This window comes from Dama dama, chromosome 2, assembly GCF_033118175.1.
Source record: "Dama dama isolate Ldn47 chromosome 2, ASM3311817v1, whole genome shotgun sequence".
NCBI lineage: Eukaryota > Metazoa > Chordata > Mammalia > Artiodactyla > Cervidae > Dama > Dama dama.
The window spans coordinates 763,528-777,703 of NC_083682.1; the positions used below are offsets into that span (position 1 = coordinate 763,528).

General features: G+C 56.0%; 1 protein-coding gene across 2 annotated transcripts in view; it reads left to right on the plus strand.

The window, feature by feature from the left end:
* Positions 1-13,419: 13,419 nt before the first annotated feature.
* MUC2 (mucin 2, oligomeric mucus/gel-forming) overlaps positions 13,420-14,176 on the plus strand; it is a 30,021-nt gene continuing 29,264 nt past the window's right edge. For both annotated transcript variants that reach the window (XM_061161200.1, XM_061161204.1), the window contains exon 1: positions 13,420-13,528. In XM_061161200.1, coding sequence (XP_061017183.1) covers positions 13,453-13,528 — 76 coding nt within the window. In that variant the 5' untranslated portion in view covers positions 13,420-13,452. The remainder of the gene's footprint in view (positions 13,529-14,176) is intronic.

Genomic DNA, 14,176 nt, shown 5'->3' on the forward strand with positions numbered 1-14,176 from the left:
GAGGATCCTGGCATGGCCACGGGCAGGACCCCCTCACACACACCCCTGGGAGGAAGCGCCTGAGTGAGCCCGGGGCCTCGGCGTGAGCCGGCAAATGCCCCTGACTCAGTGGACGCCAGTCTGGGCCCTCAGCGAGAGCCCTCAGGTGCCAGCCTCTTGCAGTGCTCGCTCGGGTGACGGGCGAACCCTGACCCGTACTAGGCCGGCCGTGCTATTCACACCTGGGGTCTTGGCAGGCGTTTGCCCCCAAACAAGAGAAACAGCAGTCTTTGTTGCCATGGTAAATTCGAGCTTTCTACTGGAAATTAGAATTTTGGAACCTGCCAGCATCAGTGAGACAGCTCCCCGACCTGAAGGCCCTTCTCCGAGCATGTGATGTTGGTGTGAGTCCCACGTGGACATGGAAAGGGAGACTCTGAATCAGCATTTTCCAAACAACCGATGCGTGATGTTACAGAATCACGGGGGCTAGAGACCCGTCCTTGGAGCAAGATGGACCAAGATTCCCCGGGGCCCCAATGAGCCACGCCTGGGGTGGGCTCCTGGTCCAGACAGTGGCTGCCCAGAGAGATGCCCCGAGCTGGGGTTCAGTGTTGATCGGAGAACGTCCTCGATGACCCAAGAAGGCCGCTCACCTGCTCCTGGTTTCTAGCTGCAAGGCCGGGAGAGGCCAGGTTTTCTCTGGATGCTTCGACCAGGATGGTGTCCCCAACAGAGCGAAGGTGGACACGCGGATGAGGTCCAGATGCTGCTGGGAAGCCCGATGTCAGGGAGATTCGTAAAGACATGTATTCATGCCACTCTTCTTACTGCATTTTTGTTTTGGAAAATATGTTGGTTTTTTTTTTTTGGTAAAAATGTTATTTATGTTAGCATGTAGTATATTTAATTTTTAACTGAAATAACAAACATTTACATTTTTCTCATTTTTATTGCCTAACATGGCGAATACTGAGAGATATCACCCTCATAAGCCGAGGCTCTTTGTGGAGGGGTCTTCAGGTAGGGCAGTCTGTCCGGTCGTTGGAGGGGGGAGACTTCGTCCTCGTCCTGCTCGGGGACTCTGACCTTGAGGAGGGCAGGCGGCCCCGTGCAGAGGTGCTGCTGCTCAGGAGCCCCACTCAACAGATCCGCCCCTCTCTGCCCCCCTCCCTGAGGGTCTCAGATGGGGGCTGCTTCCCTGACCTGCTTTTATTTATTTATGACTTCAAGTAAATTTTCTCTTTTAAAAAATGTCTTTTTGTTTTGGTAAAGTACACATAACACAAAATTTCCAGGCGCACGGCTCGGGACCCTGAGACATTCACCAGGCTGTGTTACCACCCTGAGACATTCACCAGGCTGTGTTACCTTCCCCACCGTCATCCCCAGAATCTGTTCATCTTTCCAAACGGACACTCCGTCCCCACTGGACACTCACTCCCCTCCCCCACGGCCCCAGTCCCCGGCCCCCCGTCCACTTCCCGTGTCTGTGGATGAGACCCCTTCAGGGACCTCCTGTGGGGCAGTCAGACAGCATCCGTCCTTCTGCGACTGGATCACTTCTCTGAGCATCACGTCCTCGAGGTCCACCCGCATTCACAGTGTCAGGACGTCCTCTTCTGTGAGCACCGTCAGCGGACGGACGCTGGGTTCCCCCCCCTTAGCTGTTGTGACGCTGCTGCTGTGAACACGTGCAGGCATCAGTGAGGCCCGCCTGCTCGTCTCTGGGGATGCGGGAGGCGGGACTGCCCGCTCAGGCGGGCGGGCGGGCGGGAAATGTTTTGAGGCCCTTCCGTGCCGTTTCCCACACGGCTGTGCCGTCCTCTAGCTCAGGGTCCGTTCTCAGCGGGCCCTGGGGCTCAGACACCCCTTTGCCGTGGGGCCAGCCCCCCGCCCGGCTCCTGCCCTGGGCAGCCCCTGGCCGTGGCGCCGGTCTGGGAAGAGGCCAGGGTGCTGTCAGGACGTATGTCCTGGGGTCTCTGAACGCGGAGCCTCCCCCAGGGCCCAGGCATCGTGTCTGGGGTTTCAGAACCGAGGCCGGGACGACAGCTGGGGTCCAGGCCCGGGCCTCCCTGCCCTGCCAGCGGCGGGCACCGGATGTGGGCCCTGGGCTGACGTCTTTACTGAGTGCTTGCGTCAGGAGGAGCCCGCGGCCGGAAGCGGGCGTTTATGGCCCGGGCGGGCCGGCGGCGGCTCTGAGGGCCGTGACGTCACCCGGCCTAGGCCAGTGGGCGGGGCTGGACGGACGCCAGGCACCCGCCGCTCCCTGCCCGGGCTGCTCTCAGCTCGGAGCGGGGACACGCCGCCCGCCCCCTGCTCTGCCTGAGTTTGGTGGGGACGATTTGTACCTGGTTCTCTTCGCTGAATACCGTTGACTTCTCTGAACCGTCAGTGACCTGGGGACCCCGGCGCAGCCCCCGCAGAGGGGCCACGGCCCTGCTCACCCCCCAGCCCTGCCTCCGAGCCCCCAGTTTCCGCGCCCACCTGCGATCTCCTCGTGATGTGGGCGGTGCTCGCGGCCCACGGGCACCCGCCAGCTGGAGGCCGTGGAGTTTCTCGGAACGGTCAACCACCCTCCAGTCGAGGGGCTGTGGGCCAGGGGCTCACGCTGGCCAGGGGGCAGCTGGAGGGCAGGGTGATGTGACCTGTTCTCCTGGAGGCATGAGGCTGGCCTGCAGGGGGCTGGGGACCCCTCATGGGTCTGGTGAGGCTTCTAGGGTGTTGGTGGGGGCCTGCTGGACCCCCTGCCCTGGCCGTTGCCTTAGCTTGTTTTGTGGACTCTCTGAAGCGCCAGTGTGGGTGTTTTACATGACGCCCCTTGATTCAAATTTGCTGCGGGCTTCCTCGCGGTTGGGAAGGAGGCATGCAGGGGGAGGGGCTCCCCAGAGCGCTGTGTGGGAGAGCGTGACCGCACCATCCTGCCCCTGGCATAACGAGGACCCCCCCCCCCCCAACTTCTTAAGTAGTGAGCCCTGCAGGAGGGGTCTACGACCAACCGCGCTGACAGAAGGTGCGGCAGTGAAGGCGAATTCTCTCTTCCCCTCTAAACTGATTGATTGGATTTTTCTATATGAGTGAGGGTTCCTTCCCGTTTGTTTATTTCTTCAATGATGGGTGTCATTTTGGACTCGATACTTGGGTTACGGTCACACATCACACTTACGGCTTCGGTGGCTCAGCCTACCCGTCTCTGCCAGCAGGGCTGCGTCCTGCCGCCCTGCGGCCTCGGACAAACCTCGAGCCACTGGCCACCTCCTCATGTTCTGATGCCACAAACCAGGTAATCTCGACATTCTCACCCAGAACCTCACCTGCTTCCCCAGGGAGCCCCAGTTCCTTTTATTGTCTGCAGGCCCTCTCGGTGGACAGCACTAGAAAGACACCAACTGCAGACACATCTGTCACCCATCTATCTACCATTATTATTATCTCACCTATCTATCATCTGTGTATCCATTTATCACCTATCTATGTTTCTATTATCTATCTAGCTAGCTATTATTTATATATCTATTATCTATCTATCATCTATCCATTCAGTTCAGTCGCTCAGTCGTGTCTGACTCTTTGTGACCCCATGGTCTTCAGCACTCCAGGCTTCCCTGTTCATCACCAACTCCCAGAGCTTGCTCATACTCACATCCATCGAGTCAGTGATGCCATCCAAACAATCCCCTTTTCCTCCTGCTTTCAATCTTTCCCAGCATCAGGGTCTTTTCCAAGGAGTCAGTTCTTTGCATCAGGTGCCCAAAATATTGGAGTTTCAGCTTCAGCATCAGTCCTTCTAATAAATAGTCAGGGTTGATTTCCTTTAGGATTGACTTGTTTGATCTCCTTGCAGTCCAAGGGACTCTCAAGAGTCTTTTCCAACACCACAGTTCAAAAGCATCAATTCTTCAGCGCTCAGATTTCTTTATGGTCCAACTCTCATATCCATATACGACTACTGGAAAAACCATAGCTTTGACTGGACAGACCTTTGTCGCAAAGTAATGCCTCTGCTTTTTAATATGCTGTCTAGGTTGGTTATAGCTTTTCTTCCAAGGAACAAGGGTCTTTTAATTTCATGGCTGTCTATCCATTATCTACCACCTAGCCATCATCTGTATATCTGTGTATCTATCTTTCTGTGTGTTTATCTATCATCTATGAATCTCTCATCTATCTTGTGCTTATGGTTTGAACCCACTGGGTCTGAGGTGCTGTGTTGTGAGTTGACAGCTGATTCACAGTGTTGCTGGGACCTTGAAAACCGTGTTTCCAGGCTCCCTGGCAGCTGCTCCCTGGAAAGTGCTTTTGGTTGAGGGCAAGGAGCACCTATGCACCACCATCACCACGGTGGCTCTTGGGCAGGCAGTCCCACCACCGGCTGTGCTCCCCCTCGGGAGACCCTCCTCTCTGCCCCTCCAGCCTTGGGGGTGGGAACCACTCCCTGCGGCCCCCAGGGCCTCCTGTCCTCACGGCTTCCAGCTCCTGCGTAACTGGCTCTGTTTGAATCACCTTCTGCGGTTTCCTTTTTCTGATGGGACAGTAATGGTATTGGATGGGTTTCTGAGGTCAGTCCTGGGTCCAAAGGCACAAAGAGACAAGGGCAGGTGGGGCCCAGACACAGAGCCCCGGGTCGGGCAGGGATGCCGAGAAGGCAGTTTTCAGGGGACCTGTGTCAGCACGAAGCAGGTACAGTAGAAAAGAGGACAGAAAGGTCAAGGCTTCAGAGTCCACTGTCAGAAATCACAAAAGAAAAAGAGCAGATTAAACCCCAAATAAAGGGAAGAAAGGAAGGGCATTAATAAGATGAAGCGGAAAACAAAGTACTAGAGGAAAAATAAGGAACCCGAAAGCTGGGACTTTGAGAAGATCAGTAAAATTGATAAACCTATAGCCAGACTGATAGCAAAAATGACTTAAATTACCAATCTTAGGAATGAGAGTTGTGATATTACCACAGATTCTACAGAGACTAAAGGGGTAATAAGGGAATGTTATGAACAATTTTCTGCCAATAAATCTAACAACTTGAGTGAAAAGGACAAATTTCTTGAAAGACGTAATTCACTCAAGAACAGGACTTCCTGGTCTGTTCAGTGGTTAGGACTCCACGCTTCCTCTGCAAGGGTTCCTTGTTTTTTCCTCTAGTTCTTGGTTCCCTGCTTCATCTTATTCATGAGCTTCCTTTCACCCCTTTACTTTTGGCAAAAAAAAAAAAAAAAAAAAAAAAGAATAGCCACATATATTAAAGAACTAGAAAACCAAACCAAACCAAAAACCTCCCCACAGAGAAAGCTCCAGGCCCAGATGACTTCAGTGGTGAATTCCATCATGCATTTAAGAAGAAATAATACCAACTCTGTTCAGACTCTTCCAGAAAGACTGAAAAAGAAGGGATATTTTCAACTCTTTTGATGAGGCTAGTGTTACCCTGATGCCAAAATCATACAAAGACACACCCAAGGGGGAAAAAAATCTGTAGACCCACCTCCCTCATGAACATAGATGAAAAAAGTCTAAGCAAAATTTTAGCAAATTGAATCCAGCAACAAATGAAAATCATGACTAAATTTTTTTTTCCTGGAATACAGGATAGGTTTGACATTCATGAATCAATATAATTCACAATATTATCAGACTAAAAAGGAAAAACTATAGAATCATCTCAACAGATGCAGAAAAAGACGTAACAAATTTCAACATCCCTTCCTGATAAGATCTGTCAGCAAACTAAAAATAGAAGAGAACTTCCTCAACCTGGTAGAGGGCATCTACTAAAAGCCTGCGGCTGGCGTCACACTTACAGCCTAAACGCTTTTCTCTGGAATCGGAAACAAGATCAGGATACCAGTTCTTACCACTTCTAATCAATACCATGCTGGGAGTCATTGCCAGTGCAACCAGGAACAAAAACAAAAATAATTAAACTAGAAAGGAAGAAGTAAAACTGCCTTCATTCACAGGGAACATGATCTTCTATCTAGAGAACCTGGAATATAACAAAATAGCTACTATAATTAGTGGGTGAGTTTATCAAGGTTGTTGGTACTACAAGATCAGTATTAAAAAATCAATTATATTTTTATATGCTAGGAACAATCAGAGATTGGCATAAAACGACCATTTACAAGAGCATAAAAAACATGAAATACTCAGACAAAAATCTGACAAAAGAAATGAAAGACCTGTACACTGAAAAATGTAAAACATTGCTGAGAGAAATCAAAGATCTAAATAAATGGAGAGATAGACCTTGTTCATGGGATGGAGGACTCAGTATTGCTAAGATTTAATTCTTCCAATAAATCTTACTGGTCCAGATATTCAATGCAATCCCCGTCAAAATATGATCAGGATTTTTCTTCGTAGAAATCAATACTTTCTGAAATTCAGATGGAAACGCAGAAGACAGAGAGTAGCCAAACAAAACAAAACAAAACCCACAACTTTGGAAAAGAAAAACAAAATTGGGGCATGAACATCAAGCGATATTACAGTTATTACAAAGCTACAGTGATCAGAACAGTGTGGTATTAGCATAAAGATGGACAAATAGTTCAGTGTAATAGAAGAGAGTCCAGAAATAAACACACACATATATAAAGAACTAGACTTTTACAGGAACAATGCAAGGAGGCAAGGGTGGCCTTGTCCAGAAGGAGCTGGAACAGCTGGGTTAAGAAAGGAAAGGAAACTTCAGTTCATGCCTCACACTGTATGAAAAAATAATCTCAACTTATTGTGTAAAACCTAAAGGTATAGGGCTTCCCTGGGGGTCCAGCAGTAAAGAATCCGCCTGCCAAGGCAAGGGACATGGCTTCGATCCCTGCTCCGGGAAGATCCTACTTGCCTTGGGGCAACTAGGCCTACGCCGCAGCTACTGACCTCACGCGCTAGGGCTCACGCTCTGCAACAGGAGAAGCCCCCGTCGTGAGAAGCCGCAATGAACAGTAGCTCCTGCCTGCTGCAAGTAGAGAAAGCCCGTGCAACAACACAGACCCAGTGCAAACAATAAAAAACAGAGGAAGCAAACAAACCCCCTCAAAAAACCTAAAGGTATAATAAATACTTCTAGAGGAGGACCCAGGAGGAAACATTCCTGACCTTGGGTTGGGCAAAGCTTCCTTGCTATGTCACTTTAGTTGTGTCTGACTCTGTGCGACCCCATGGCCTGCAGCTCACCAGGCTCCTCTGTCCATGGGATTCACCAGGCAAGAATCCTGGAGCGGGTTGCCATGCCTGTACTCTATCATCCCAAGGTACCATCCGTAAAAGAGTAAACGGATGAACTGGACCTCATCAGAATGAAAACCTTCCACTCTTCCAAAGACACTGTTATGACACTGAGCAAAACAAGCCACAGAGTGGAAGAAAAATATTTGCAAAGGGTAACTCTGGTACTGGACTGGTATCTTGAATAGATAAACCAGTCTTGGAGCTGAATAAAAGAAATCCACCCAAATAACCCAATAAATTGGCAGAAGATCTGAGCAGACACTTCACCAGAGAAGACAGCTAGGTGACAGATAAGCTTTCTGACACGGAAAGGTTCTCAACTTTAGTAGTGATTAGAAATGCAACTCAAACCAGGGTGAGGTATCACTGTGCACCTATCGGAACAAGTGTGGCTGGGACGGGGTGCATGGTGGGGAGTGCGGGCTCACCCGCCACTGGGTGGGATGTGACGCACGACGCCTTTGGAGAACAGCCCGCTGTTTCTGAGACTTTGGAACGTGCACCTACTGTGTGGCCCAGACACTTGGCTCCCAGGTACACAGGTCCGGCACAAGCTCCTGGCGGTGTGGTCTGTGATGCTGTCAGACTGGAAACAGCCCAAGCCCATCAGCAGCAGAAGAAATGAACACTTCTATGTGTGCTCAGCCGCTCAGTCCTGTCCGACTCTTTGTGACCCTATAGACGGGAGCTGGCCAGGCTCTTCTGCCCATGGAATTTTCCAGGCAAGAATACTGGAGTGGGGTGCCATTTCCTCCTCCGGGATCTTCCCGACCCGGGGATCGAATCTCTTGCGTCTCCTGCATTGGCAGGAGGATTCTTTACCACTTGTGCGACCTGAGATGCCCCGAACACACTTTTATTTTCACATAAAAGAAAGCCACTCAGTCATAAAAAGGAATGGACGGTGCATGCAAGTGCCATTGTGGATGGATCTCAAAATAATCATGCTGATTTTGCGAGGAGCCAGCAGCAATAAAGGCAGCAGAGGAAGGAGCCAGAGACCAGAATCCAGAAAATAAGAACGACCAGTGGTGGGGGACTTCCCAGGCGGGCCAGTGGTAAGGGCGCTCGGGTGCCACCCCCGGTCCAGGAACTGAGATTCTGCATGCTGCATGGCGCGGCCAAAAGGTAGGAAAACAAAAGCCGTTATGACCCCCTGAAAAACTGACCACCCGAGTCCAGAAGCCAATCCTCCCACAGCGAGCTCTCTCTTCCCCACCAACGTGCGTGAGGAATATGGGCTGACCCAATGAATGGAGGTAGGGGGGAAATTAGTTCAAAGCTTAGACACAAGTACAGAAGGGCTCTCAGAATTAATAATGGCTGAAAGATACAGATATACCCAGAAAATCGGCAAGTTCATGATTTGGGAGTGGTGCTTCCCGAGGGTGATTGCTTCTATGATCTTTCCAAACTAGAAGTCTCTCTTTTGGGAGAAAAACTATCCTGAGTGAAAGAAACCAAACCAGGAAACAGTACCAGTGTGTGGGGCTGTTTGCATGATTCCAGAAAACGCAAACTCACCCAAGGGGCCAGGAAGCAGAGCGAAGGCGAGGGGTGTGAGGTTTCCCGGGCGGCCAGCCGCACGCACATTCACCGTTTCGATTCAGGTGGCCCTGGTCTCAGGTGTGTATTACGTCAAAACTGATCTGATTAGGTCAGGTCCACACTTAGACACATGCTGCTTATTGTGTATCAATTACACGTCCGTCAAACTCAAAACATATTTCAGATTAGCGCTGTTAGACAAAACTAAGTTTTCCAGACCAGTGAATCGTGTTTTCCTTCTAGCAACAGAAAATCATAGCCATAATTTATAATGGCTGCATGACAAAGAGGCAGTCATGACTGAGCACAGCATGGCCCATGGCATGACATTCCAGAATTATTTTAGCAATTAGAGATTTGGGGTTAATCATAAAAATATATTCAAGCCAAAACTAAGGTGATGGTGAAAAAGATCATTGGCTGCACGGGTTTGGTGGGGAGGATTGAGGAGGTGGAGAAGGGGGATTTGGTACTGTAATGGGGCACACGACTGTGTTTGCTGAAACTCATAGAACGCTGCAGCTCACTCCAAGAGGGAGCCTCAGGATGTGCGAAGTACAGGAGTGAGTTAGGAGGCTGGGGACCCCAGGATGGTGTGCAGACGCGTGAGAAAGCAATCTAACTGTACTGTAAACACAAGAGACGCCCCACTGGGGGTGGGAAAGAGGGGGCTCTGTCCCAGGGCAGCACTCCAGGAAGGAAGGGGAAGAAATTCCTCTCCAGGGCTATGAGCACGCAGGAATCGGATTTTCTGTTGCTCATACTGGGTTTCCACAAAGAGCGACAGTCAACTCTCTGTGAAGAATGGCCACACCATTGCCAAGGTGGGCAGAGGGCAGAGAGGCCGCTGTGAGCAGGCCGGGCGAGCGCAGCGGGCTCTTCATGCGCTCTGATCATTGGTTTCCTCATGCCCAGAACGAAGCACTGTGAGCGCCCACCTCTTGAGGTTGTGGAGGGCTTTAATGAGGTGGGCTGACTGAGTTCCTGGCCACTGCCTGCACACACCGTGTCCTTGTGAGGTGGCAGCCATGTGGAGCTGCTACAGAAGGTGCACCCCATCCCTCCTAGAGGCTGTTTGTCCATCTATCCGTCCATCCATCCATTCATTCACCCACCCACCCATCCACCCACCCAGCCATCCATCCACCCATCTACCCGCCCACCCAGCCAGCCAGCCACCCACCTAGCCACCCCCCGACCCATCCATCCAGTCTCCCATCCATCTACCCACCTACCCATCCATCCATCCACCCACCCAGCCATCCATCCACCCATCCAGCCATCCATCTACCCACCTAGCCACTGCCCCTGACCCATCCATCCAGCCACCCATCCAGCCACCCATCCACCCACCCAGCCACCCATCCATCCAGACAGCCAGCCACCCCCCCACCCACCCACTGACCCACCCAGCCACCCCCCACCCACCCATCCATCCATCCACCCACCCATCCACCCATCTGTCCATCCACCCACCTATCCATCCATCCACTCATCCACCCCCCTACGCATCCAGAAGGGAAGTTTGTAAGTGTCTACTGTGACGCTAGTCCGTGGAGGAGCCCACATAGGCTGCTTCCCTCAAGCGTTCACAGTCTGAAGGCAGCAGTGGACCCACAGTGCAGTCAGGGCGGTGAGGACAATGCTCAGGGTAAATGTCGGGTCTCAAGGTGGAGACTGCGTGAACTGATCTCTTGAACGGCAGTCGCCCTTTACGAGGCCATGCCTGTGCCCGCCTGCTCCGTGGAGCCTGGATGAGGAGCCCAGCCCACTGACCCGGCTCTGCCCCACTCACACCTGAACAAACACCTGTGTGTGCGGACCCGCCCACCTTTCACACGGTGCAGGGTGGGGGCGGCAGGGGTGGGGAGGTAATGTCCTCTCGTAAATCCTCGCAGGCCTGGGGGTGACGTGGGGCCTGCGCCTGTGCACCCCCAGGTCTTTCACCAGGTCTGAGACTCCCCTTCCGACGTCTCGGGGAGGACTTGGGGAGGGGGTGGGCACAGCTGATGCTTTGTCTGCCCCTCACTGATTCTTCAGACACTTACCCACCAGGGATTCCATCTGGGCCTGGCTGGGGCTGGGGTCTCCCTTGGGTGTTCAGAGGGCTTCCCTGGGTGCACCCTCCAACTGCCCACGGAGGTCGGACCAGAACTGAGGCCCTGGGGTGGGACCCAGGGTCTGAGCAAGGTCTACAGGTACAGAGGCCCTGGCCTCCCCCTCCCTCCCCTCCCCCTCTCTCCCCTCCCTTCCTGATGAGTCAGGGTCTGTGAACAGACCACACGCACAGCCGTCTTGGGCTGCGTTGCGTGACGTCTCTGGGCCCCTCCCTTGGTCAGTGGTGACCCACGTGGTCCTCGGGAACACTGTCTTGTCAGGGTAAACACTGCTGGGTGTGGGGCCGTGACTGCCCAGGCTGCCGGTGTGTCTGTGCCCCGCGGGGAGTCCGCCCGGCAGGCAGGCAGTCAGGACCCCCGGCAGCCCCGGCTGCGGTGGGCAGAGCGCTGTCCTTCATCGGAGAGCTTCATCGGAGAGGGACAGTGGGCAGTTTGCTCAGCCCTCTCCCGGCGAGGAGTGGGGGTCCCGCTGGGGCGGGGACAGGGCTCCAGCCACACTGAGGAAGTGTCAGGGCCTGCGGGGCCTCTTCCCATGTCCCCAAGTGTTAGCGTGATGGATGGGTGGACGTATGCAAGCGCCCGGGGGTCCGCAGCCCTGCTCAGGGGCTGGAGCCCTCCCCACGCCCACCCTAGTCCGGGGGGCTGACGCCACTGCTCACGGGCCCGCCTGACAACCTGCGACTGTGCCCAGAGGGTTGGGGGTCGGACACGGGGGCCTCCGGTGGCCTGCTGCCCATCCAGAGGGTCCATCAGGCTGACCTCAGACACAAGGGGACCCCGCCTCCTCAGACCCAGGGGGCCCCTCCTTCTCAGACCGGGGGTTGTGCTGGGCACCCTGTGTCTGGCCAGGAGTCCCCGACCTCACCAGGGCAGAGGGAGCCTGGTGGGGAAAATGGCTGCCCCTGGGGCCCGCGGCGGGCCATCCTGGGGCTTTCCCAGGGCTCAGCGCCAGCCGTGCCAGCCCCAGGGGAAGCGGCACGGCCGGCCTGCTGCTCTGGTTTCCTAACCCCGGGCCTCCTGCTTCCAGCCCCACGCTGTGCGGGTCCCTGGGGCCTGTGGTGGGCGGGATGAGGGGCTTCACCCTCGGGAGGGCTGGGTCCAGGGACTGTGGCTCCCAGTCACCCTTTCAGACCCTGGAGTGCCTGTCCCTTGATGTCCTGGCCCTGCGGGGGCCCCAGGAGCCGGCACCTGTGCTGGGGGGGAGCTTGTGGTCCTGGGCGCTGCCGTGGGAGGATGGGCCGTCAGGAGAGGAAGGCCTGGGAGGGGCCTCTGCCGGGGCGCTGGGCTCAGGGACGCAGGGGGTCCCACGGTCCCCCCCCGGGTGGCCCCCTTGTCCAGAGTAACTGCTGAGATGAGCCCCTCCGGCTCGCCCTGAAACCGGGGACCGTGAGGCTGGAGCCTCAGCTCCCCCCATCCGAGTGGTCGTCCACGCTCGTGTTGGCCAGAGTCAAAAGCTGAATCCAGGATGCAATCTGTTTTCAGGACGGGCGGACTGCCTGGAGGGGAGGCCTGACCTCAGCTTATCCACCAGTTACGGGGACTGCCCAGAGGCTGCTAAGGTTTGGGGCTGGCGCAGCTCAAGCGCCCCTTTCCGGAGGCGTTTCCAGACACACTGGGCTTGGCTTTGAGGGTCTGAGACGCGCCCGAGGCCACAGCTCCTCTTGGGGGCAGGACCCTCTTCCGCGAGAGGCCTGGCCTGGGAGCGCCTGCAGCCCGCCCCCCACCCCCCCGCCCGCCACCCTGGTCCTCCCCACTGTCCTGGGAGGCGGCAGGACCAGGCCCGAGAGCCGCCTCCCCGCCAGGACCTGGCCCCTTCCCCTCAGGGATGGCCACTCTCGGCCTGGAGCCAGGTGCCCTGTGTCCCAGAGAACGCTGGGCTCCCCAAGTTCCAATTACATGTAATTCCAGAGGAGGGCTGGGCTGGGGGAGGGGAAGGGATTAGAGAGTGGGCTGGAGCCGGGCCCTCATGGAGCTCGCAGGCTCCAGGAAGGAGCTGTGCTGAAGTTGGGGACCCCCTGGGCCCCCAGGACCCCAAGCCTGCCCTGCCTCGGGCAGCAGGGTTCCGGGAGGGCAAGGCCCCTGGGGGGTCGGCTGCGGTCCAGACGACCTTTGGCAGGCCCCCAGGTGGGAGGGGGCACCTGCCCCGCAGAGTGGGCTGTCCGGGCCCCTGGGGAGGCCCCCACTGGACCTTGCTGTGCCTGGGGTCCTGGACAGGTGAGGTGGGGACAGGGGGAGCGCGCTGGCTGCTGGGACGAGCTTCCGGCAGGACCCCTGGCCCCCGGCTGGTCCAGCAGCAGGAGGGATAGAGGTCCGCCTCGGGTGTGTGCTGGAATCGGGTAGATGGTGCCGCATCCCGGGCACGGCCGGCTCTACCAGGGCAATAAAAGATAAACCCCAGATAACCTGAGTCAATATTTCCCCAGCGGGCCCTCGGAGCCCCTACAGCTGTTTTCCTGATGACCCAGGGGGTGCCCCACCCGTCCCGCGCCCTGCTGCCCTCCCTGCCCTCTGGTGGCTCTGCGGGGTATATAAGGCCCGGTCCCTGCCCTGGGCGCTCTGCCCTGCCGTCCTTCTGGCCACCATGGGGCTGCCGCTGGCCCGCCTGGCGGCCCTCTGCCTGGCTCTGACCTGGGCCGGGGGCACGGAGCTCCAGAGAGGTAGGAGGGCTGCGGGCGGCCCGGAGCAGACGGTCCTGCCTGGAGGAGAGGGGGTCTTCCTCGGCCCAGGCTTTGGGGCGGCCCCCAGCCCTGCTGACTCTGGGTATGGGGGGAGGGAAGGGGGAAGGAAGGGGGCGTCCCTTTGCAGGTGGTGGTCCAGCCAGCATGTCCAGGGGCCAGTCCCAGGTGGGCGCACTGGGCCGGGCAGCTGCCTGTGGGTCTGAGGGAGGCAGGGGCCACCAGGAGGGGCCAGGCCCCCAGTCCTGGGTGGCAGGGGCCCTTGGAGGGTCGAGACCAAGACGGGCCCCTCTGCAGAGCCGGCTGTTTGCGCCTCTGCTCAGAGGCAGCTTCAGCCAGAGAAGCCCCTGTGAGTGCAGGACGGGGGCCTCTCCACCCAGCAGAGCCACCGGGGGCGGGGGCGCGGGGGTGAAGCTGGGGCCCCCCTCTGAGGGGTCTGGCACTGTCCCTCTGCTGAGTGCGGGCTGGCTGGAGCCAGGGGAGGGGGCGCTGGCTGGGGCATCAGTGGACAGAGAGTGGCAACGACCAGGGTAGGGGCCCGGGGCCAGGCCATGGCTGCGGCCCCCGCAGGGTATGAGTGTGAGGCTGTGGCAGCTGCAGACGCCCTCGCGGGGGCCTGAGACCACATGG